Source organism: Sus scrofa, chromosome 12 (genome assembly GCF_054392235.1).
Source record: "Sus scrofa isolate SSC_HxYL_T2T_F1_AM1 chromosome 12, Sscrofa_HxYL_maternal_Yorkshire_Landrace_v2.0, whole genome shotgun sequence".
In the NCBI taxonomy this organism is placed as follows: domain Eukaryota; kingdom Metazoa; phylum Chordata; class Mammalia; order Artiodactyla; family Suidae; genus Sus; species Sus scrofa.
The window spans coordinates 46,845,120-46,869,215 of NC_139394.1; the positions used below are offsets into that span (position 1 = coordinate 46,845,120).

Below are 24,096 nucleotides of genomic sequence, written 5' to 3' on the forward strand. Positions count from 1 at the left end.
ACCAATCTGGGAGAATTAGAAAGAAAATTGATTAAGTACACATCATGTGTTGTTACAGCCACTGGGGTAAGGCCGACACCCAAACCAGCAGCTGCAAATGATCAGTTGTGGAATCAGCAGGCAATCAGGAGTTCTGCTCTGGCTTGTAATTGTCTCCAAGATCCAGCTGTCTCTCTGGGCCTTTCCGGGCCAGGCTTCGTCTTCAGAAGAGACTGAACGATGGGAAACAGCTTTAAATCAACGGGGGCGGGGCGGGGGGGGTGTGGAAGAGGGGGGCGTACACCATGACCACCTCACCCTGATCCCTGGCATCACCCACCCCCCGACCCCCTCCGCAGCTCTGCAGGACAAATGTCAAGTGCACCAGCAAGAGGCCTTGGCCCTGATGTGGGCACTGGCTCCGTCCCAGGCATGGCAACCCCATCCGCCCAGAAGGCAGGCTGTTGACAGTGGGCCCCTGGAGCTGTCCTGGCCTGGCCACAGGGTGACTAAGCTGCATGATTCAAATGAGAGATTCACCTGGGAAAGGAGTCGTCCCCAGCTTCACCCCACCCCTTTTGCTGGGACCCAGAGTGAAAGAATGAGTCAAACCAGCTCATTAACCAACACTACCAATACGCCTGGGAGCAGGGGGCAAGGTGGGGGGGGGGGGTTTCCACGTCTTCACTAAAGGAAAGCCCTTCTCCCTAAAAAAGAAAAGAGAGCAAACCAGGGTCGTGCATGGTTAAACAATAGGACAGAATCCTTGCACCAGGCCGGCTTTTCCTCCACTGAAGAGATTATCTCAGGGACACGGGCATCTGGCCTCACGGCCCCACGTGCGGCTCAGTCGGGGTGGCCGGCTCCAGAAGCCTATGGGAGAAGGGACGACCCAAAACAGGAGCCAGAAAAGAGCCTCCGACTAGAAACTCCAATTCCTCCCTGGGCCACCTGGCCAGGGGCCCCCCCGCCGCCAGCTCCCGTCGTGCAGGGAGCAGCGGGCAGCCTCACCTGCCTTGGTCCAGCAAGGGCACAGGCGGCAGCAGGGGCAGGTCAGTCCTTTGAATTCCCCGAAGAGAGACGTGAGGGGCCGAGGTGGCTCTGAATGTATCTTCTGGGTGTTGCACGACGTTCGGGAGTTCAGAAGCGCCCGGAGTTCTTGGCAGGGCTGAAGAAAACCCCAAGGAGAGAAGGTGGGAAGGGCGAGGCCCTCGGTGGCTTTGCTAAACACATACTGTACACAAATTCTGATTTAAGAATAAATTTTTAAAAATGAATCCTTGAGCCATGGTGCCGGCTAGCGGGCTCACCGGTCCAGCCCGAGGAGGAGCCGCTTCTTGTCCTCCGGGCCACTCTCGTTCTTCAGGTCGGAGAACACCTGTGTGAAGTAGTGGGGGTCGGCGTTGATCTGCAGCATCTTGGAGCTCATGAGGTTGATGACCGAGAGGCAGCGGTCCCAAAAGGCCTCCTTGCAGCTCTCCACCAGGAAGGGCTTGAGCGGGTAGGAGATCTCGTTGCCCATGTAGGAGTAGGAAAGGTACAGGCAGGTCAGCAGGACAGCCTGGAGCTCGTGGTCGGAGCCCACCTCGGAGGAGATGACATCCCTGCAGAGCATGTAGAGGAAGACCACGTTGGCCGGCGTGATGAAGCCCTGGTCCTGCCAGCCCTGCAGGAGCAGCGAGCGGTCCACGCTGCGCAGCCAGAGCACAGGGTCCGTGGGGGACAGGTGCTTCAGGCGGTAGCACCGGCGACAGAGAAACTCGCCCAGGCAGCGCAGCAGCTCGCTCGTGGACGCCTGGACAATGACCCGTTTGGGCGTCCCTGCGGAGGTGACGGCAGGGTGCGGGGCCTTCTTGACGGAGGAGGAGACCCCGGTCTGGGAGCCCGAGAGCTGGCTGGCAGGGGGTGCGGGCGGCTGGGCCGGTGGGGGCTGGGCGAACGTGGACAGGTTGGCGCACGACAGCGACTTCTTCAGGTTCTCATTGTTGAGATGCGTGATGTTGTTCTGGTAGCTGCTGTTGGGCTGCACCTTCTTGGAGTTCTTCTTCTTGGCCGACACGGCCACGATCCTCTTCCACGGCAGCACGGAAATGATGGAATGCCGCTTCAGGTTCTTGTCCTTGGCGTTCTTGCTGTTCTGCACGGCCGTGTAGTGGCCCACCGTGGCCCCGCCATCCTCAAATAGCGTGGCCTTCCGGTAGCTGGGGGACAGGGACAACACCGTGCCCATGGTGCCGCTGCGCGCCGGGCGGGGACCCGCGCCCCTGCGCGCCCAGCCTGCCGGCCAGAGGGAGCAAAGGGCTCACCGAGCCCGCGGCGGCCCGGGGGTGGCGGGGGCGCTCCTGGGGTCGCGTGCCGCCCCTTCGGATCTGTGTGGAAAACAAGATGGTTCTCAGCGCCAGGCGGGGCTCGCGCCGCGCTCCTCCGCCCCAGACCCGCGCCCGGGCCTTCCCCGGCCGACACGGCCCCGCCCGCGCCCCCGCGCCGCAGCCTGGCCGCTCCACTGCGGCACCGGCACCCGCTCCCGCCGAGGTCCGGATGGCAGCGCCGGGGCCTGGGCGCCGGCAGAGGCGGCCGGGGACATTGCCTGGACACCGCGCGCGGCCGCGACCCCGGCCCGGCTCCCCGGGAGCAGCGGGCGGCCCCAGGCGTAGGCTTACCAGGCAGGCGGCTCCGGCGCTCCGCGCCCTCCGCAATGCGCGCCGCGATCCCGGCGCTCGGCGGGGCTCGGCGGGGCTCGGCGGGGCTCGCGCCCGGCGGCGGCGGCGGCGGCGGCGGCGGCTCCGGAGCTTCTGTCCAAGGTTCTGCAGGCACTGCGGCCCCGCCCCCCGCTCGGCCGCCTTCGCCGCCGCCGCGCCCGCGCCCGCTCCGGCGCGCACCTCAGCGACTGCTCTCGGGAGCGCGCGCGGCCAACGCGCCGGCCGAGCTGGGCCTGGTCTCGCCCGCGAGCGGGGGCCGCCGCCGTGCTCAGCTCAAGCCGCGCGCGGTACGGGCAGCGACGCGGACACGAGCCCCAGGAGCCTCTACTCGCCGAGCCCCATCCAGGACCCCGACTCCGGCGGCGGGTACTCGCGGCACCGCCCCGCCCTGCGGGGCCGCCCCCTCCCGTACGGCTCGCCGCCCGCTCAGTGCGGCCGCGCCAGCAGCAGCCCCGCCGCGTGAGAGTCGCGGGCGCCCGGCGCACCCGAGCTCGGGCGGGTGGGGAGCTCCGGAGGGGCGGGCCCGACGTCCGACCCCGCCCGCCGCCCCGCCCAGACACGTGCTGCCTTTGTTCCCGCCGCGGCGCCCGCAGCTGCGGGCGGTGGGGACGCTCTGGGATGTGTCTCCGCCCTCGCGACGCGCGGCCGGTCCGGGCTGAGGCTGTCTCCCGAGAAGCCGTTCACCGAGGCCGGACCCCGAGCAGCCTTCTTCCATATAACATCCCTGTTAGCTGGGGAGCTCGGGAAAGTGCGGAGAGGCGAAGCCTTTGCTGAGGCCTTCGGAGTACCACGCGCATCCCAAGGGGGCTGTCCCAGCACTTTGAGTGCCTTTGCCTTGGGGACCTCCTTTGCCCCATCCCAGGAGATTGCCCGCGGCCCGGGTAGGTCTCCAAAATGCAGGCCAGAGGCGTAGGCAATTCTGGGGCATTCCACAAAGAGCGACTGGCTTCCCCACACCACACCTGGGACAGGGCCCTGAGGCTCCTGGTTTGGTTGCTGCCCCAGAGATGGGCCCATCGCAAATGAGACCTCCAAATTTCCACTTGCCCTCTTATCTGTTAAAGTACAAATGAAGCAACTGCTTCTCCAACCAGCCTCTGATCTACTGCTTAAAATGTTTTTCATGCTAAGCATGTATCATTTGAAGACTCGGTTATCTGTAAAATTATTAAATTCTGAGTAAAACTTTGGCTTTAGTAAGAGCTTTCCTCTCACAAGGAACAAGAATCCAGACCCGTCACAAAGGCTATTCTTCATTTACTTTTAGTTTGGTTCTGGGGATTGACAGATTGGACCACGAACCGGGGAAACAGGAGACTTAAACCATATCTTAATTCAAAATACCACCTCTGGACCTGATGATGAGGAAGTGGCAGAATATCCAATTCTCTGACTCCCCGACCACTCCAGCACACAGCCTGTGCCAGCTCTGCCTACTGCCCTAAGCAGAACAGAACTCTGGTGTCATTCAAAACAATGCTACTACCATCATCAGAAAGTACTAGAATTTGCTAAAGTACTACCCAGAGATTTCTGTCAATAGTGGCAACTCAAAGTTTTGGAGACCGTGGTGACCATATAGTGGAAAATGCATTGCTCTTTTTCAGAGCCCTTCATAGACAACCACAGCAGCTATTATCTTAGAAGATGAAGGTGGGCCCTTGGCACAATGTGCCCCTCCCTCTGAATGTTCCTTAAGGTACAGCCCCTCCTTCCTCAACTCTCCTCTAGAGTAGAGCTCTCGGAACTCACCTCCAGGTCTTCTGGCCAAATAACTCTCTTCCCAAGGCGAAGATGAACCCCAGCCTCTTTTCATCCTGCCCGTAGTGGAGGCCCAACTCCCAAGTTGGCCCGTGTCCACACTGCCTTCCACACTGCCACACTGTCTCATGGTCCCCTTCAGATTCTGGTGACGACCAGAGTTTAAATGCTTTCCATTCCCCCCAGATGTGTTTAGATTGCTATGCCTGTAATACACCCCTTAGAACTATCTGGACCCACCCTGTTACCTGTATATATCTACAAATTTAAATTTTTTTTTTTTTTTTTTGGTCTTTTTGTTGTTGTTGTTGTTGCTATTTCTTGGGCCGCTCCCGCGGCATATGGAGGTTCCCAGGCTAGGGGTTGAATCGGAGCTGTAGCCACCAGCCTACGCCAGAGCCACAGCAATGCGGGATCCGAGCCACGTCTGCAACCTACACCACAGCTCACGGCAACGCCGGATTGTTAACCCACTGAGCAAGGGCAGGGACCGAACCCACAACCTCATGGTTCCTAGTCGGATTCGTTAACCACTGCGCCACGACGGGAACTCCTACAAATTTAAATTTTAACTATTCCAATTCATGGTGGGCAGTACCAAGCCCCTGCGTTTCACCCCCTTGCGTTTCCCAAACCACAGAAGCCTGTGTTGGCCTGGGCCTTTTCCAGCCTGGCTGAACTTAGGTCCGCTCTTGCCTCTGTCCAGCCAGCCCTCCCCTACTGCCTTCAAAAAGAGCTCTTGGCAGAACTACCCCAACCTCTTCCCACTTGTCAGAGGTGAAGTCCTGTGTGCAGCAGAACTTGAATGGGATGGCACTGCCAGCACACTGGCTGTTGTGACGCGAGGTGATCTGGAACCCTGTCCACCCACGTCACGCCTGCTCTGCCTGTTTTGAGGCGCCACACCATCCTGTGCTCAGTCACCCCACCACCGCCACCTGCACTTACTCCAACTGCAAAGAGCAGCAATCAGCCAAAAATGGCAGAATCAAGGACCCAGAAGGTAGACCCAGCTGAATGATGCACAGCTGTTTTCTTCCCAATCTTCACATCCCACCCCCATCAATCATTCTCTTTATCCTATAGTCCATCTAGGTGCCGGAAGGGCCAGCCTGCTTGTTGCATGCACTGTTTGGCTGCTATGTCCACAGAGTCCCAGGATCCTAAGAAGTCATGCTTTCTTCTCTCAGGCATCAGAGAGCAGCATCTAGTGGCCCTTCTGGGCAGCGCAGATTACATAACCAGCATGCAGCAGGGCTCCAGAGCCAAGTGCCTCAGCTGCCGCTCCCTGACACCATCAGTATCTCATTAACGCACAAGGAAGCCCTGGCACAGGGAAGGCTGGTGCCAGGAAGGGACCCCAGGTGAGGCAGCCAGGCCCAGGCCAGCCCACGGGCCACCCCACCCTAGGCCAGCCCATGGGCCATCCCACCCTCTCAGCTGTGCCTAGACTCAGCTTATTTAAGACCTGGGAGGGAGCAGCACTGTCCAAAAAAAATTAACGTGAGCCACAAATGCAAAGCCACACTGGTAATTACTTGATAGTAGCCACATTTTAAAAGTTAAAAGAAACAGGTGTATTTTGATACTATATTTTATTTAACCCAGTAAATGCTCAAAATATTTCAAAATATATTTAAAAAGTGGAGCAATTTTTCATTCTTTTTTCACATTCCTTCAAAGTCTGGTTTGTTTACATGTCAGGACATCAAGGACTCAACAGCCACGCGGGGCTCGTGGCCACACAGCAGACAGCGCAGGTCTAGAAGTCAGCAGACCTGCAAGGGGAGCAGAGGAAAGGACTGCTGCCCCACTGAGCTCCTGGGAACCCCCCACCCCACCCCAGCTCTGGATCCTCTGGATCCCTTTGGAATATTTTTAAAGTCCTTTATTAGAGCACACCTCTTCCTTAAGTGAAACTATACACAGAGACACAATACTGAAACACGGAACAGAACGGCTCCAGCCCACCCATCCCGTCCCAGTGGAGCGCTTCGGGACAGACCACTCCCCGCAGCATCAATTTCAATTGCTTTTGTACAAGATTCCAAATGAAAACAAAACCAAACTAAATGCCAGGGCTCTCCAAGCACCTGCACTTCCATGACTTCATGTAACCCCCTCACCACAATTACCTACCAAAGAAGCGCCGTCCTGTTTTATAGGTGAGAAAATAGGCTCAGAGGATATTACAGCCCAAACCCCGTATCCTCTCTGGACCATGATGCCTTGGAAGAACAAAGATAAGAGAACCCCATTCCCTATTTCGGACCTCCGAGACCAACTTTCTCACCCAGATCTGAAGGTCTCCCATGAAACAAACGCGATAGCAGAACTTTCTCCAGTCTAGAGGGCTACACAGACCTGTCTGGACTTGATCAGAAGCCCTCCAGCACTCAAGAAAGGACACTTTTTGAAAAAAAAATTGTTTTTATTGGAACTCATCTGAACATCAGATATACCTGGTGTTGGTTAGCAAGAACCGTTTGTACATTTGATATTGATGGTGCCAAAACCAAAACAGTGACTGGACATGATGGGGAAAGATGTTGAGAACAAATACCTGATTTTGGAGAGGAAAACAAAAGCCAGTCAGATTCAGTGAGGATGCAAAACCTGGTACAACAAAATCCTTTTACAAAATATAAATTTATTACGAAAACCTGGAAGGATAATCTGAGAAAGGGAAAGAAAGAGAAAAGGAGGCCAGCGGGAAGGAGGCGGGGGCGGCGGGAGGGACGACAAAGAGGACATGAGAGAAAGAAGAAAACAGAGCTGAGCACAACAGAGGTGCAGAAGCTTACCTGCCCAAACGGCATTAAAGCCTTGCTAAGGAATCTCATCGTTAAACCAAGCATGCTGGAGTACAGTGCTCTACCTCCCAGCCACCCACTTCTAAGAGGTAAATCGAGAAGCTCCCTGGGAGGGGGACATGAGGTTGCGCGAAAACCCAACAACGAAACTGGGAGAAAAAAACCACACCCCACAGTCTCATTTCCAATGTTCACTGTTTTAAAAAGGAATAAATCCATCTGCCAGCAGGAGAGGAGCAGTGGGACGGAGAGAGAAGCTGAAGAATTTCAGAATTTCTCCCTGGAGGGAGAAGGAGGAAGCAAAGAGAGACATGGGATGGTCTCCTGGCTGAGAGGAGACAGAGGGAGACAGAGAAAAAAGCAGAGGGGGGAGCAATTAAAACACTGACGTCTAATCTAGTTTACTGTGTTAAAAAGAGCCACATGCACAGCAGGCCCCCAGAGGGCCCACGCTGCTCCCCGTGTGGCCGAGGTGGACACTAGCTCCTGGCCTCATCCGCAGTCCTTCACAGGTCGGAGCGGAGCCGAGCAGGTGCTGCTGCTGCAGCGGCGGCGGCGGCGGTGGCGGTGGCGGTGGTGGTGGTGGTGGTGGTGGTAGTGGTTGGTGGTGGTGGTGGTGGTGGTGGCGGCGGCGGCGGGACCTTCAGCCAGTCTGCTGGAGCCATGTCGGGGGAGAGGCGAGTGGACAGGCCGTATGGCAGGGGAAAGAACACCGAAACGCCTCATTTCAAATAAAAAAGAAAATAGTCTATACACAGTTGTTTGTTTTGGTTCCGTACAAACAGAATAAAAAGTCGTTGCTTTGATGGTCAGGCAAACACCCAATTCTGAAGAGGAGGCGAGGTGATACCCAGCGAGTGTGGGTCAGGAGCCCCAGTGGCTGGCGGAGCGCCTGGCTTTGCAGCCCTCTCCCAGGAGGCAGAGAGCACAGCTTTAGGTAGTGTAAGCCTTTTTCCTTTTATTTAGAATAACCTTTTTTTTTTTTTTTTTCTTTTTCTTTTTTTTAAGCAATTTCCCCACTCCCAAGTTGGGCCAGTAAAGATTACATGAAAACTGGCACACCTATCGGCTGGAATACAGATGCACCAAATGAGGATTTAAAAACTTTCCGAGCGAAAAGTAGAACAGAAAGAAAAAAGAATCTCCTAGCATTTTCCCCAAAGGTTTCACTCTCCCGCCACACACACTCTCCAAAGGACCGCTACAGATCCAATTCTGCAAGAGAAGACAGAGCAGTGTCAATCGAGGAAGCCGGGAGGCCACCAGGAGGCTTCCAGTCTCGGCAGGCAGAAGGCAGGGCTGCTGGGGCCTGGGGCCCAGAGCCAGCACTCACCTATGTCAGTTTCTTGGCTTTGTTGTAGAGGGAATCCACTACTTTACTCATGTTCTGAATTGTTTCCAGTGCAGCTTCGTACGTTTTATCTACTGGGGGTTCATCGAAAATAATCAAGACGCCCTCCCCCTGGTCCAAGATCCCTGCAGGAAACACAAGTGAACCCAGGTAAAAGAAGGGATTAGAAACACAAGCACTTGAGAAGCAGCCCACTCCCCAGCTGCCTCACTTTCTCCAGAAAGGAGGGACAACAGAAGTCAACTTCCTGTTTCATCTGTACATGTTTACCACACCCTCTCACCACAGGGATGAGAGGCGAAAGGATCCCAGGGAACCACCAGGTGAAGCAAACGGAGCCTTTTCTTCCAAGATAAACAAGAACATGCTGCCCCTTCACCACTGCATCACCACCACCAGCCCCCTCACCGTGTGTGACTGACTTACCATGAAATTTCTTGTCAAGAATCATCTGTGATAATTTCCTTTCCACATCGGCCTAAAATCAAAGCATATGATTAAAGGGACCAGCATCCACTAGTCAGAGATCACAGAGACATGAAAGCCTTGTATAAAAGGGTCTTAGGCAAATGGATTGAAAATAAAACAGCAACAATGCAACTTCAGCTCTGAGCCCATGGTCCTGGTTCCCACTGTGAAGCTTGGGGGGCTTCTGAACAAGGCCTAGTGCATGTAAATGGCAGCCCCTCCACTTGCCCCTCTCCCCATCCCTACCCCCAAGATAAGCTCAGGCTCCTTACCTTGGAGAGTTTGATGAGGCTAGATATGTGTTCAATCTAAAAGGAAAGGTAAAAAGACACCAACAATGAAGCTTTTACTTTTGCCTCTAATACTGGGGTAGGGGTGGTGCTATATCCTGAAATCCTGCCAAGTGTCTCTGTAGGGCCAGATTCTCTTTAGCCGTGCTTAGGTCTCTCGCGCTCGGTCCAGGTGCCTGTCCTACATCACTGCAGACAATGAACACATTCCCGTCTCACACCCAGAACAGAGAGCATTTACCACATGCGAGGCAACTACAAAAGGACAAGACTGTGCTGCACAGGGGCAACCCCACCAGTCCTCTGCCCCATAGCATCCCTCTCCTCGATTCGCATCCTCTATCAAGAAAATCCCAAGCTCTTGGAGTCTCTTGCCCACCAGGCACACCCTTGGAAGTGAGCTCCCATCTCAGATAGATGTGGGAAGGGAGGGGGCTAGAGTGAGGATGTCCAGCCAGAAACCCCCTCCCACTGGAGAGTCCCCAAGAGGGTTCTTACCTGTACTCGGGAAAAAGGCTCAATAACTCGGATGAGATTCTGTTCCAGTAAGTTGTCATACAACTTGGCCAAGTGCGTGCTGATGATTGGGTCGTCCCGGAGCTCTGCCCGGTAATCCGTCAGGGCCTGCCAAGAGAGCCAGCATTGGCCAAGAGAAGGACTGGAAAGTCACACTACTCACAGCTATCTAAGTTGTGTTCTAGCCCTTGTAACTACATGGTTGACTGAAGTTCTGGAGGATTTGGGGAGATGGAAGAACAGCCATAAGAGAAGGCAGAAGAAAAGGAACATCGGAAGTAAAAGGCGGGAGTTCCTGTCGTGGCACAGTGGTTAATGAATCCAACTAGGAACCATGAGGTTTCGGGTTCGATCCCTGCCCTTGCTCAGTGGGTTAAGGATCCGGCGTTGCCGTGAGCTGTGGTGTAGGTCGCAGACGTGGCTCGGATCTGGCATTGCTGTGGCTCTGGCGTAGGCCGGTGGCTACAGCTCCGATTCGACCCCTGGCCTGGGAACCTCCATATGCCATGGATGCAGCCCTAGAAAAGGCAAAAAGACAAAAAAAAAAAAAAAAGAAGAAGTAGTAAAAGGCATCCTAGGCACCATCTTTCCATCCCAAAGCCTCACGCTGACAGCTCAAACCATGTAAGCCCCAAGAGCAGCTCAGCTTGCAAGCTAAATTAACTGCACAAGCAGGTCTCAATATGTATATCACAGAACATGGCTTCTGTGGGGGAGGTGGGGGATGGGTTTGAAGTTAAATAATGGGAAATACTGAATTCTACAGCTAGCTCTTGGGGGTTTATCAGCACAGTGTATGGCTGCAGTTGCCAGAAAACAAAAGCACCTTTCTAATTTTGTTTAGTCCCAGTGTTTCTCAGATATCCGACCACAGACCCTTTTTAAAAATTCCTAATAGAAGTGTTCCATTAAACATCCCAAACTCTGGGATGAAGTGATCTAGACTCTTTGTTTACTCAGGTATGTGATTTATTTACCTTTAGTTATGGTCTCAATATCCCAGCCTCAGGTCAGCTATGCTATAAGGTGTTAAGAGAAGCAAGCAAGTCATGCCAACTAAGGAAATGAAATTGGCAAGAAATCTCCAGGAAGGTAATGAATCTTGGGGACAGTCAGAGAACCACATGGTTTAGTTTCTGTCCACAAAATTTTCCTTCCTGGATCTACGCTGTTTTCAAGTTGGTCTTTATACTCAGACTGTGAGGAGAGAGGCTCAGAAAAGTATATAAGTCTCACCCTATGGCTTAGACAAGTTTTTCCCCTTTCTAAACCTTTACAAACAGAGTGAAAGGCACAGGAGGCAAAGCAAGCTTAGAACTTCATCCTAAGGAACTGTCTTTCAGCCCAGATGCACACATCAAAACTCCTCTTCTGTCCACAGAGGAGAAACCGACCTGGCATTTCTGGAGCAGAAGAAAGGCCTAAGACCATGTTGTACGGAGCAAGCACTAGGCCTGGAGTCAGAACCTGGCACGCATTAGCTGTGTGACTCTGGCATCCTCTTTTTTTCTTTTTCTTTTCAGGGCCGCACCCTTGGCATATGGCGGTTTCCAGGCTAGGGGTCTAATCAGAGCTGTAGCCACCAGACTACGCCAGAGCTACATCAACACCAGATCCAAGCCACATCTGCGACCTACACCACAGCTCACGGCAACAACGGATCCTCAACATCCTTAACCCACTGAGAGAGGCCAGGGATCAAACCTGCAACCTCATGTTTCTTAGTCCGATTGTTTCTGCTGCGCACGTCGGGAACTCCCTGGATTTAAACCCCTCCTTAAATCCCAGCTTCCCCAAGCGTAAAGTGCAGGTATGAGGTTTGTGGTGAAAAATCAAGTGAAAGGAGGACAGAACTTTCTGAAACTGAAAGGTACCGTGTATAAACGAGGTATCACGACTCAACAAGCTTCGCTGTACAGAAGTGCTTAACTACTTCCGGGTTTTGATACTGTACTACAGTTAAGATGTAACCTTTGGGGAAAACTGGGTGAATGGTACATGGCAGCACTCTGTACTATCTTTGCTACTTCTTATGAAACTGTAATCATTTACAAATAAAAAGGTTTTTTCAAAAGTACTTAAATGCCCCTCTCCTCTACCCCTTCCCTACCATTACCCAATACCATGCTTACCTTTTCAAAATCTGCCAGTGATCTGTTCTTGCTGGCCTGAGCCACACATTTTAATGCTTCTGTCTAGAATAAAGAGAAAAATAGTGAAAGGGATCTATTCTGCCACCCCAACAAGTCTCGTAAGAAACATGCTATGTATCTATACAACTTCTGGCTACGAAGAAGAAGCTGGCCCACCACTGCTCCTGAGAGGCCGGGGAAGAGCTGGAGGAATACCACACTATGTCACCAGTTTCCCTTTGAAAGCTGACGTGGTTTAAAGATACTAGGAAATAGGGAGTTTTCTAAAAACGGACTTTGATAAAGCATTCTCCAAAGATGACAAACTAAAAGGGAAAAATGGCCAGAGAAGTGTGATTTCTTTCCCCCTCCTCCAAGATTCCCTATGTCCACCCCCCCGAGATGCCTTCCCGCCCTAAGACCTGATCACACCTGTGCTTCATCTAGACTCATTCTGCTGGGTCTAGCGCAGGGCACAGACCAAGGGTTACTTTCACCAGGGGTGAGACATCAAAATTCTACATGTAGGAGTTCCCGTCGTGGTGCAGTGGTTAACGAGTCCGACTGGGAACCATGAGGTTGCGGGTTCGGTCCCTGCCCTTGCTCAGTGGGTTAACGATCCGGCGTTGCCGTAAGCTGTGGTGTAGGTTGCAGACGCGGCTCGGATCCAGCGTTGCTGTGGCTCTAGTGTAGGCTGGTGGCTGCGGCTCCGATTCGACCCCTACCCTGGGAACCTCCATATGCCGCGGGAGCGGCCCAAGAAATAGCAAAAAAGACCAAAAAAAAAAAAATTCTACATGTTATACTGCCTGTTAAAACCCCAGAGTGCTGAAAGTATAATAAAGCGTTGAGGGGCAATTTCTAACCTGCATATAAAAGGCATCTGACCAAGCTAAAAAGTCTCCACTCTGCAAGAACTCTAAAACATTCACCTTTCTAGAGATGGGCCTGAGTCCTTCTTGAAAGCTGTCATCAAGGTACAAAGGACCAGAAGGACTCCTCTTGTACTAGCCTATGTACTTAAACAAGGAGAGTGTGTCTTATTCAGCAGACTTTTTAAATGGTGCAAAGCAAATCATTAGTGTAGTTTGTCTTCAGCATTTGCTCTATAGGCGAAACAAATGTCATGAGAGAAGCCTGAAACTTAGAGGCAGATAACCCAAGTTCAAAATCTGGCTTCACTGTTGCTAGTGACCCGACCTTGTTCTGGACACTTGACCTCTCTTAGCCCATCTCCTCAACTCTAGCTCTAGACATGATCACGAGTCTTTCACTACGGTAATAAGCAATATTCTTTTGGTCAAAACTAGGAGCTGATCTGAAATTTTTTCTCATGAAAAGCCAATTAGGGACACTTGTATAAAAGGAAGAAATCATCTGTTGTGGGACATTCTGCCACAGATATAGGAAGACAGCCAGTGTGTCTGCTTAGAGACAACTGCGTCTGAAATCTAGAAAGATTACTTTTATTTTACTAGTGACAGTCAAAGTACAAAGAAGTGATGATGCAGACATCCAAGACATCATCTTTACACAGCTCACACTCTTACCTACTCAGCCACAGAAGGCACCACAACGAAGAGCTACCAACCATCAAGGCCTCTTCTTGCACCGCACCCACAATTCAGGATGGGACTGGAATGGGACTCGTACGAAAAGCACTCGAAAGAGTCATCGAAACCCAGTTTCTGCACCAAGCAATCTGACCCTTCTAAAGACATGTGCACCAGCTCATACCAGGCTTCAGACTCTTGGAGAATCTAAGGTGTCATATATTCTGCACATTAAATTTGCAAGCCAAGATCAGAGTAGATAGACTTTCTGGTCAAAGCTAAATGCAACCTAACTCAGTGCAAATGCTACAGTTCAAGTCTGAGTTCTCTAAGTTCCTCAAACCACCTGAAACCCACAAGAGCACCAAACTTTTCAGGCCAAGGATCAGTAATACAAGAAATACACTGAATGAGCTTAAGGGAAAGGGTTGGGGGAGAGAATGAAGAGCAGAATGGAGACCTGAAGAGCATGGTCTCACCGAACACTGTGTCTGACAACACGCTGCCTCAGAGTGAGCAGCCATCAGAACTGTGGTCAAGGCATCCCCTACCTGCCTCCCCGCATACCGAAGTGCAAGCTTCCCGCTCACCAAAGCCTGGACATCTTCTGGGCTAGAAAAAAAAGACATACTTGGTCAATTGCTCCAGGAATGTTTCTAAGTATATTGAGGCAAATTTCTTTTTCTCTGCAAAGACTCTCCCCACAGAGGTAATCGGCCCCCGCCTCTAAACCCACAGCCCCTCACACCACAGAAACAAGGCTTTCTCCACTCTGGGCTCAGTGCTAAAGAGCAGAAAAGGTCCAGCATCAAGAAGAAAGCCACATTGAGTTCCCGTCGTGGCGCAGTGATTAACGAATCCGACTAGGAACCATGAGATTGCGGGTTCGATCCCTGCCCTTGCTCAGTGGATTAAGGACCCGGCAGTGCCGTGAACTGTGGTGTTGGTTGCAGGCGCTGCTCAGATCCCGCGCGGCTGTGCCTCTGGCGTAGGCCGGCGGCTACAGCTCTGATTCGACCCCTAGCCTGGGAACCTCCATATGTCGCGGGAGCGGCCCTAGAAAAGGCAAAAAGACAAAAAAATAAATAAATAAAAGAAGAAAGCCACACTGAACTTGCCACCAGTAATAGACCCAACAGGCAAAATGTAAGTATAAATCAAATGCCAGTATAACAGGTCTTGTTAAAACACAACCCCTGTATAATCCCAAGATTCAAAAAGAATCCCAGCCAGTAACTCATTAATTCCCAAAAGAACATGGATAAATTCTGTAGAATTCTTTATAAAAGGATCCAGCTTCCTACTTGCCAGTGCCGCCTTTTTCAAACCTCTCCCTAACTTCTCCTCGAAGCCAGCCCCGTTCTGGGTGGACTGATGGCTGGTGGTGATCATGCCCTGGCCTTCTGTGCTGTGCTCAGCACCTCTCTGGACAGAATAACTGAAGGATGAAGAGAACACCCAGAGGGGGAAAGAGATTTCTAAAATCTGTCTCCCCGACTCTGAAAGACTAGCAAGCAAAGGTGCTCTAGATTACCTTTGCTCCTCCCACTCCACTCAACCAGCCCCACGAGGTGGTGACTGCTGCTTCTAGAAGTGGCCAAACTTTTCTGCCATGGCAGAAAAACCTAGATGAAGGGCTTGAGTTCTCATATCCCAAAGTTAATGTGCACCTACGTGTTGAGCATGATTTTGCACAGCAACATGTACTTCAGAGACGTGATGGCCTTGGGGCTATCGATGGAGTCATAACCCTCAAATGCCTCATAGAAATATGAGTATGCAGTTTTCCAATCCTTCTCCTCTGCTGCATGGATAATACCTGGGCAGTGAAAAGAAAAGAGGAAGAACCAAATGAAATAACAGAAGCATAAAACAGAACAGCTGGGAAGGGCTTCAGAAATCTAGCCCAACCTTATCTATTATCTACTTACTGATGAGGTCAGGAAAGAATAAAGGACCTGCTCAAAGTCACTGCCATCTAGTGGCAAAGCTGGGATTAGAACTCAAATCTTTAGCCAATACTAAGTCCAAAGGAGCTAGAGACCTACCTACAGGGGATCCTAAAAGCTGCATACAGTAACATCTTTTCTCAGGCTTCTCGCCACCACAGCAGTCCTTCTGCCACCACGAGAAAAGGCCACGCTTACCTTCCCTGGCATCACCTTCACAGGTCAGCAAGCTGGCCCAAACATCCCTGGTCTGCCCAAATTACCAGTTGTAATAACATCAATCATATCTTAAAGACAGCTTTTTTAAGCCTGACATTTTTATATGTAAGCAGCTATCATGGAAAAATTAAAAAAAAAAAAAAAAAACCCAAGCTTTTATATTCTCATTGCAAATATTGGTCATTTATAGATGTACTTCTGCCTTGATGCAGTCGGTATATGGATTTCATATGCCAAATCCATGAACTTAATTGTACACAGGTAAGCAGTATTTCCTTAGGCTGATACACCACCCTTCATCTAACCAATTCTCTACTGTTTAGAAATTGGCTTATTCCAAATAACCCTAACTTTGACTAAACCTGCTATTACCTCCAACTTATGCTATCACTTAGGATGACATGAAAATTCGTTCTTTCTAGCCTGGAAGGCATCTAGGCCCTAAGATTCTCTACATCAGTTCGAACTCTACCTCGGTCCCATCCATCCCATCCACTTGTTTACCACAGGGCTTCCCAGTATTTTCACATTGAGGTACACGCAGAAAGAATTCAGCATGCTGGAGTGAAGGATTAAACTGCTTACATACGACCTCAGGGCATCAATGGTTCAGCACACTTTTCATCCACCTGTGACACCCATGTGTGCCTGGCAGGCCAGCTGGGAACTTCCAACTTAATAACCATTACAGATATGCCATACCCTGGGTACTTTTACCCTACCCAAAATGCCTCCCATTTTGAGGCTGAAGGAATCAGATCCTTCTCCACCTACTGTTCTTAACTACAGAGGCCTGGAGAAAACTCACCCTCCTCCTCTGCAGCCAAGGAGACCTCCCTCGAAAACATTCAAAAAACTATTTACACTGCTAAATTAAATGAGACAAATGTCCCTTTTCCCATTCCTTCCAGTCCAGAGATAGAAAAGAATAGACTACACCCAAAATAAGACTGGTTTAAAAAAAAAAAAGGCAAAATAAGGCCCAAGAACTGGTATACTGCTTTCCCAAACACATGAGCAAATAGAGAACACATTAGGTCTACAAGCATCACAGCTGGCATATGAGGTTCATTATCTAAAAAAACAAACAAACAAAAAAAAGACTGTTATACAAATATTAACAAGGGCCTACCATGTGCCAAGCGCTGATATAACTACTATAGAGGAAGTAAATATGAGTAAGACCATCTAGGAGCTCACAGTTTCAGAGTGGTCATCAAAACAAAAACAAGGAGATCAGAACCATACGTACAAAAGAATATACCTTTCATAGGGAAGTCCAAAGTAAAGAAGGCACTGAAAAGGGTTCATAGAGGAGACACGTGAGGTGGCTCTGGAAGGATGCATGGGAGTTTGCCAAGCGACAAGTGGAAGCAGAAGACATAATACATAAAAAGCATAGGAGGGTACAATGGGACCAGCAGCATCTCTGCAGCACCAGCACACAGGTTCAACCCCCAGCAGGCACAGTGGGTTATAGGGTCCAGCGTTGCTGCAGCTGTAGCTGCAGCATGGGTCACAGCTGTGGCCTGGATCTGATCCCTGACCCGGGAACTCCATATGCCAAAGGGCAGCCAAAAAGGAAAATAAATAAATAAATAAAGGCACGGGAGCAGGAACACACGAAGTCATTTGGTGACTAGGACTAAGATTCAGAGTTGTGCACGAAAAGGAAATGTGTGTCTTCCTTTTGAATATGTCACTCAAGTAAAACAGGCTGGCGATAGTGGGGAACCACTGGAAACTTTTTTAACAAAAGAGTTACACGACCAAATTTGTGTTTCCGAAAAATGACTTCAGGACCCACACGAGGATGGATTGGGAAAGTGACCAGGGACAGTTAGATCGGTCAAAGACCACTCCGGTGGTCCAGTGGTATTAATCAGAACAGTAACTGTAGAGATGGAAAATACAGGGCAGCTGTGGAGACAGACTCCACCTGATCTGGCAACTGATTGACTATGAGGGGTGAAGGAGAGGAAGGGAGTCTAAATTACTACAAAGACAACAGCTTGAGCAACTGAGTCAATAATGATACCAGCACTAACTAAAACAGGAAATTGAGAAAAGCACAGCTTAAAGGGCGAAGGGTTAGATAATGTTGGTTTCTGATGTGTTGAGATTGAGGTCCATGGGACACTTAGGTTTGGAATTTAGGGTGGCAAGCTACTGGAGATCTAGATGAGACCGTTCATGTGTCACACTGCAGCTAAAGCCATGGGAGAGTATGGGATGAGACAGGAAACGGGAGTGAGGGAGAGAAAAGCACACAAAAACAACACTGAGGAATACCCACACCTAACAGGCAGTCAGAAGAAAGAGTGACTGAGGATAAACAGTCAAGGGAGGAGAACCAGGAAGGCTGTGATGTCAAAGAAACCTAGGGCATTCAATGGGGTGAAAACCCGCCCCCCCAAAAGTCAGAGGTTAGAGGGGAGTTACTGTCTTTCAAGAAGTCAAACACAAACACCCAAGTAACGATATTTGTTTAACTTTTCCAAGATACTGGACAGAAAAGGAGATGACAGCAAGTTAAAAAGGATAGAGGGCCGTGCTTTTTCAGCTGGGGCAGTTCAATGACTGAGAAAGATCCAAACGGAAAAGAAAAACTAGACTTAGAATTGAAAAACCAAAGACTCAAAAAGGACAGATAGAGGGATCACTCTAGCAGTTCCCATCATGGTGCAGTGGAAACAAATCGACTAGGAACCATGAGGTTGCGGGTTCAATCCCTGGCCGTGCTCAGTGGGTTAAGGATCTGGCATTGCTGTGGCTGTGGTGTAAGCCGGCAGCTATAGCTCTGATTAGACCCCCAGCCTGGGAACCACCACATGCCGTGGGATGGGCCCTAAAAAGCACACACAAGCACACACATACACACACAAGGATCACTCTAAATAACAGGTAACAATAGATAGTGATACAAATTCTGCGGAGGAAAAAGAAATAAAGACGGTTCACATAAAAATGGCTTCTATCTACTCTGAGAAATAAGATACAAATTTGTAAAGGAAGAGGGCATAACGAAGAGTGACTTAAAGATAGTACCAATGTTTGGGCAGTACCTACGGTACTGCAGGTGATGAGAGCTTACATTCATCATTTCATTTACTCCTCACTACCATCCTATGAAAAGGTATAATTACCACCATTTCACAGATAAACTAAAATAAATTAGCTTGCAGAAACAAAATTTCAACCTAGAAAAGTCACTTTCCAGAGCTTCTGCTCTTAACCTCTGAATGACAAAACACACCATTTGATACAATACCCAAGAGGCAAGTACGGCAGCTATTACCTCTTTTACAAAAGTTTCACATGGAAACAAAGATTGCAAAGAGGTGACAGCCAGGCTTAAACTAGTCCTCTGCCTCCAATTCCAATGTCCTTCAATAATGATAATAAATTATAATTTAACAAAAACTGCTAACTATAATAAAAAGTATTCTACTGCCAACCCATGGTCTCCTAGCCCCAACATTCACACACTCCAACAGAAAGCAATCCACAGAGTTCCCTGGTGGCCTAGCAGTTAAGGATCCAGCATTGTCACTGCTATGGCTTGGGTTTGATCTCTGACCCAGGAATTTCTGCATACCACGGTGCAAGAAAAAAAGGGGCAGCAAGCAATCTACTACATTTGATTGAAATGGAGGCTTAGGGGGTCTTTCATCAGCCTTGAAACTGAGACCCTTTAGAAAAGTCAAACCTCTTTTACAAAGGTCTCCAAGTGACGAGAGACTTGGATTGGTCCAATCCTGGAGAGAAGTGCAGAAGCGCTACCACCATGAGTAAGTTACTAAGACGGAAGTTAAGGGAGAGCTTTTTCCCCCCACCCCTGCTTTTTAGGGCTGCACCCGAGGCATATGGAGGTTCCCAGGCGAGGGGTCGAATCGAAGCCAGAGCAACGCCAGATCCAAGCCACATCTGCAACCTACAGCACAGCTCACAGCAACGCTGGATCCTCAACCCACTGAGCGATGCCAGGAATCAAACCCAAATCCTCATGGATACTAGTCGGATTTGTTTCCGTTGCACCACAACGGGAACTCCAAGGGAGAGCTTTTTAAACCTAAGTGAAACCTCTCTGTAGTGTTGGCTTTAACACACAGGTTGCCTGGTCAACCACAGATTAAGCATGTTCTTAACATATTTTAGGCAGTTAGTAGTAAGTGAATAGAAGTAGGGCAGCTGTTAGAAAGGTAACCTCCCAACTGGTTTCTCTGAGGAAGCTTGAGCCAAATCAGTCATTTTATTCTCTAGCCCTAACCCCCATTCCTTTCACCTGTGAGGTAAGGTGAGCTTTAAGAACACAACCCACAAGTAGCTAAGGGTGTTACCTGACTGCATATCCAACGTGGCCTGCAACTTAGGGGGGCAGTAAATGGCATTTGCTGTGGTTCGAGCAGAGGTTAAGGCAGCTCGGGCTTTTGGCAGGTTACTCAGGGCATGGTATGTTTTGCTTTCTAAAAGCTGTACTTCCACCAAAAGGGCTTTGTCATCCATCTTTTTCAACTCCCGCAGCAACTGAGAACCTGAGGAGAGAAAAAATATATACCTCTTTGTCAGCCATTATCTTAATACCTCCCCCTTCTCTCACCCTCATAAGAACAGTCACAATAAAGAAACCTACCAGAACTCAAAAAGAAGTTATCTATTTACAAGAATTAAATTTTTTGCTAATGTGCCATCTTCCAATAGAGAAACACAGGCCTCTTTGAAGCCTTTCTGCATACAAAGGACATCAGCGCCAAGTCCGACAGGCTTACTCCTGCGAGTTGAATGCAGCGGGAATCCCCACCCAGAAAATGCTGAAACTACCTACCCAATTCAGAGAGGCACCTGATCTCACTCTCTTCCTGTCCAGCAATCACAAGACAATATAAGAAACACCAGGCACTAGGGCTGGTGGGGTAAAGGAAAGCGTTTTGGATATACTAATGCTCTGCAAATACACCTCTTCCCCAGGCTCAACATCATTAGTTTAGTCATTAGGAAATGTAAATCAAAACCAAAACAAGATACTACTTCACTCACTAAGATGGTTAAAATTAAAAAGACAATATTAACAAGCATTAGTGAGGATATGGAGAAACTGGAACCCTCCTCATACACTGCTGGCTGAGAATGTAAAATGGGACAGCCACTTCTGGAAAACAGTTTGGCAGTTCTGCAAAAGCTCAATAGAGGAGTTCCTGTCATGGCTCAGCGGCAATGAACCTGACTAGGATCCACGAGGACTCGGGTTCGATCCCTGGCCTCTCTCATTGAGTTAAGGGTCCAGCATTGCCATGAGCTGTGGCGCAGGTCGCAGACATGGCTTGGATCCTGTGTTGCTGTGGCTGTGGTGTAGGCCAGCAGTTGCAGCTCCAATTTGACCCCTAGCCTAGGAACCTCCATATGCCATGGGTACAGCCCCAAAAAGCAAAAAATAAATAAATAAATAAATAAATAAATAAATAAATAAATAAATAAAAAATAAAAAGGCTCAACAGAGTTACCATATGACTCAGCAATTCTACTCCTGGGTATAGACCCAAAAGAAAACCATGTCCACATAAAACCTGTTCACAGCAGTATTCATAACAGCCAAAATGTGGAAACAATCTAAATGTCCATTAACTGATTAAAGAATAAATAAAATGTGGTACAGCTATACAAAGGAATATTACTTGGCAATAAAAAGGAATGAAGCACTGCTATATGCTACAACATGGATGAACTCTGAAAACATTATGCTAAGTGAAAACAGCCAATCACAAGACCACATGCTGTATGACTCCATTTATGTGCAATGTCCAGAAAAGGCAAATCTACAGAGGCCTATCTCTGCCTGCCTTCCAGGGAAGGGGGTCAGGCAGAGAGGATGGATGGGGAATTAACGGGAAATGACAACTGAGAGGTACAAGGTTTCTTTGAGGAGTGATGAATATATTCTGAAATCAGAGGGTGCTGACAGTTGCACAACTCTGTGAATATACTAAAAACCACTGTACAATTTTAAAGGGTGAATTTCATGGTCTGTGAATTCTATCTCAATAAAACTATTTTTTTTAAATGCTACTATTTATTTGAACCTATGAAATTATCATTTTTGCAGGATAAGAATTGAATACTGGCAATTTTTTCAACTTAACGGACTATAAAAGCCATGTTCTTCTATCTGGGAAAAACAGTCTAGATCTATCCATTAATTTTTTAAAAAGCAGCAGGCAAAAATTTCAGGGTGTTTAAAGGCCAAAAGGAGAAGTCTTTAGTCAGGTTTCATATGTATTTGCACCCGACTAATTGCCTGATCTTTACAATAGACTTTAAGGTTGGTTATGTAAACGTGACAGCGAACACTTGCAATCTGACCCTTTTGTTCTCTAAAGTTGGCAGACAGTAGTTTCTTGGAACTTCTAAATGGCATTTTTCTATGACAGATTCAATAAATGTAAGCCACTTTAAATCCTTCTTAAAAGTAGACAGAATATAAATCATTAATATGCAACTAAGAGTAGCCAGGTTCAGAATACCTTCATTTAGCCAGTTAAGATGCCTTATTAGCTTCTGCCAGCTTACTTACCCAAATGCAATGCTTCCTGGTACCTCTTGGTATCAAAGTACAAAGACACCAGTCTTGCCTAGGAAAGAGAAAAGGCATTGACTGATGGAAAGGGAGGGGGAAAAAAGCCAAAGAAAGAAATCAAAGATTGGCAGTCACAGAACCGTTACTGTTGAATATTCAAGTCCTGATGATAGCATCAAATTCAGTCTAAAAAATCATCTAGCCCATGGTATTATCTCTTCCCATGGCCAGCCACTGACTGTTGACCATGTTGCTGCTTACTTCTCTGAGCCAAGCAGCAGGTCTCTCAAAACTTCAACCAGAGCAATTCTCACGAGTGAGACTACTACCAATAATTTTGGGTGCCCGAATAATACAGAAGTTCCTGAAAACACTTTTCATCAGGATGGTGTTACTTATATTCACAGTCCAATTAAATGCCTAGAGACCTGAAATCAGTACTCAAATACACATACCTCCAAAGCCTGGCGTAAGAAAGTTCTTTTTTCTGATTTGGCCCATTCGATGCACTCTAAACACAATTCGACCTGCAACAGGAAGAGACAATACATGCAACATTATGGCCTCGCATTTTTCTCACAAACCTTGCTCGGGAGAACAGCTTTCACTTCCTCCTATGTATTACCTATGTCACTCTCATCACTGTCTCAGTGGCATGCCTAGATCCACAGTATCTCAACATGTAACGGTTTTATCATAAGGGAAAATCAAAGTGGCTTTTTATTTATTTATTTTTGTCTTTTCTGGAGCCGCACCTGCAGCATATGGAGGTTCCCAGGCTAGGGGTCGAATCGGAGCCGCAACCACTGGCCTACACCACAGCTACAGCAACGCCAGATCGGAGCCGTGCCTGCAACCTACACCACAGCTCATGGCAACACCGGATCCTTAACCCACTGAGCAAGACCAGGGATCGAACCCGCAACCTCATGCTTCCTAGTCGGATTTGTTAACCAGTGAGCCACGACGGGAACTCCTCAAAGTGGCTTTTTACACACAAAGTATCTTTGTGCTTAGATTGTGTTACTCTGGAAAAGAGCTTCATCTTCAAGAGTCCTCTTTTACTTTCCCAGAAGGTACCCAGAACTTCCAACATATGTAGCCCTAGAATGTAGATTTCTATGATGGCTGAGAAATTGTTAAAACAGAGATTTCTCCCTGAATAGTAACAGTAATGTGTTAATGTGAATACACTGGTCATAAAGGGGACAAAACACTCAGCCTGGGCACAAGTGTCTTATTCCTAATAGTTGCTTGTTAAGACTCAAAAGGCCCAGCCGGCCCTTCCCTTTCAGATTCTAAAAAGTGCAAAAGACAAGTCTCACCGCAACACAGTAAACTTAGGTTGTATTCAGAGGAGTAAAAAAGAAATTCCAATTAGGCTAACATTTAAAGGGCCCTTTACGCTTTCTTTAAAGGCACTATGAATCCCCAGTTCTATGTGCTACCCACACAGTAATGTACCATGCAAAGTAACTAACTTAAAGTAGTGTTCCACGCTAGATGGTCGGCATGCCATCAGGTATCCTTGCCATAGCAGCTTTGACAAGGACATCTTAAGTGCTACAGATCTTGTATCACTCTATCACTGCATGTTTTGTATTAAGATTCACAATCAGAGCATAAGATAAAAACAAACTGAGCTCTCCAGGAAACTAACTGCTAATACAACAAGTTTTTATATAAATCCAAAATTCTCTTAAGAAACGTTATAAGGAGGGAAAAATAAAGGGACATAATCCACACTGATAGATCCTTTGCCTTCAGGTCCTAAATCCAAGCTCAGTAGATGAAT

At 48.8% G+C, this 24,096-nt stretch overlaps 2 protein-coding genes across 2 annotated transcripts in view; both read right to left on the reverse strand.

Moving 5' to 3' along the window:
- Positions 1 to 1,190: 1,190 nt before the first annotated feature.
- On the reverse strand, positions 1,191 to 2,212 carry CDK5R1 (cyclin dependent kinase 5 regulatory subunit 1). Its single transcript, NM_001101816.2, is given in 1 exon segment — positions 1,191 to 2,212. A coding segment is annotated over 1 exon segment (924 nt). The 5' UTR covers positions 2,210 to 2,212; the 3' UTR covers positions 1,191 to 1,285.
- A 4,637-nt stretch (positions 2,213 to 6,849) lies between these two features.
- PSMD11 (proteasome 26S subunit, non-ATPase 11) overlaps positions 6,850 to 24,096 on the reverse strand; it is a 31,139-nt gene continuing 13,892 nt past the window's right edge. Inside the window, exons 4-14 of the mRNA XM_084985221.1 lie at positions 22,757 to 22,828; positions 22,299 to 22,356; positions 20,071 to 20,265; positions 15,237 to 15,381; positions 14,114 to 14,174; positions 12,010 to 12,072; positions 9,860 to 9,985; positions 9,344 to 9,379; positions 9,030 to 9,081; positions 8,586 to 8,728; positions 6,850 to 8,467 (exon numbers count right to left, since the gene is read on the reverse strand). Of these exons, the coding sequence (XP_084841347.1) occupies positions 8,586 to 8,728; positions 9,030 to 9,081; positions 9,344 to 9,379; positions 9,860 to 9,985; positions 12,010 to 12,072; positions 14,114 to 14,174; positions 15,237 to 15,381; positions 20,071 to 20,265; positions 22,299 to 22,356; positions 22,757 to 22,828 (951 nt within the window). The 3' untranslated portion in view covers positions 6,850 to 8,467. The remainder of the gene's footprint in view (positions 8,468 to 8,585; positions 8,729 to 9,029; positions 9,082 to 9,343; positions 9,380 to 9,859; positions 9,986 to 12,009; positions 12,073 to 14,113; positions 14,175 to 15,236; positions 15,382 to 20,070; positions 20,266 to 22,298; positions 22,357 to 22,756; positions 22,829 to 24,096) is intronic.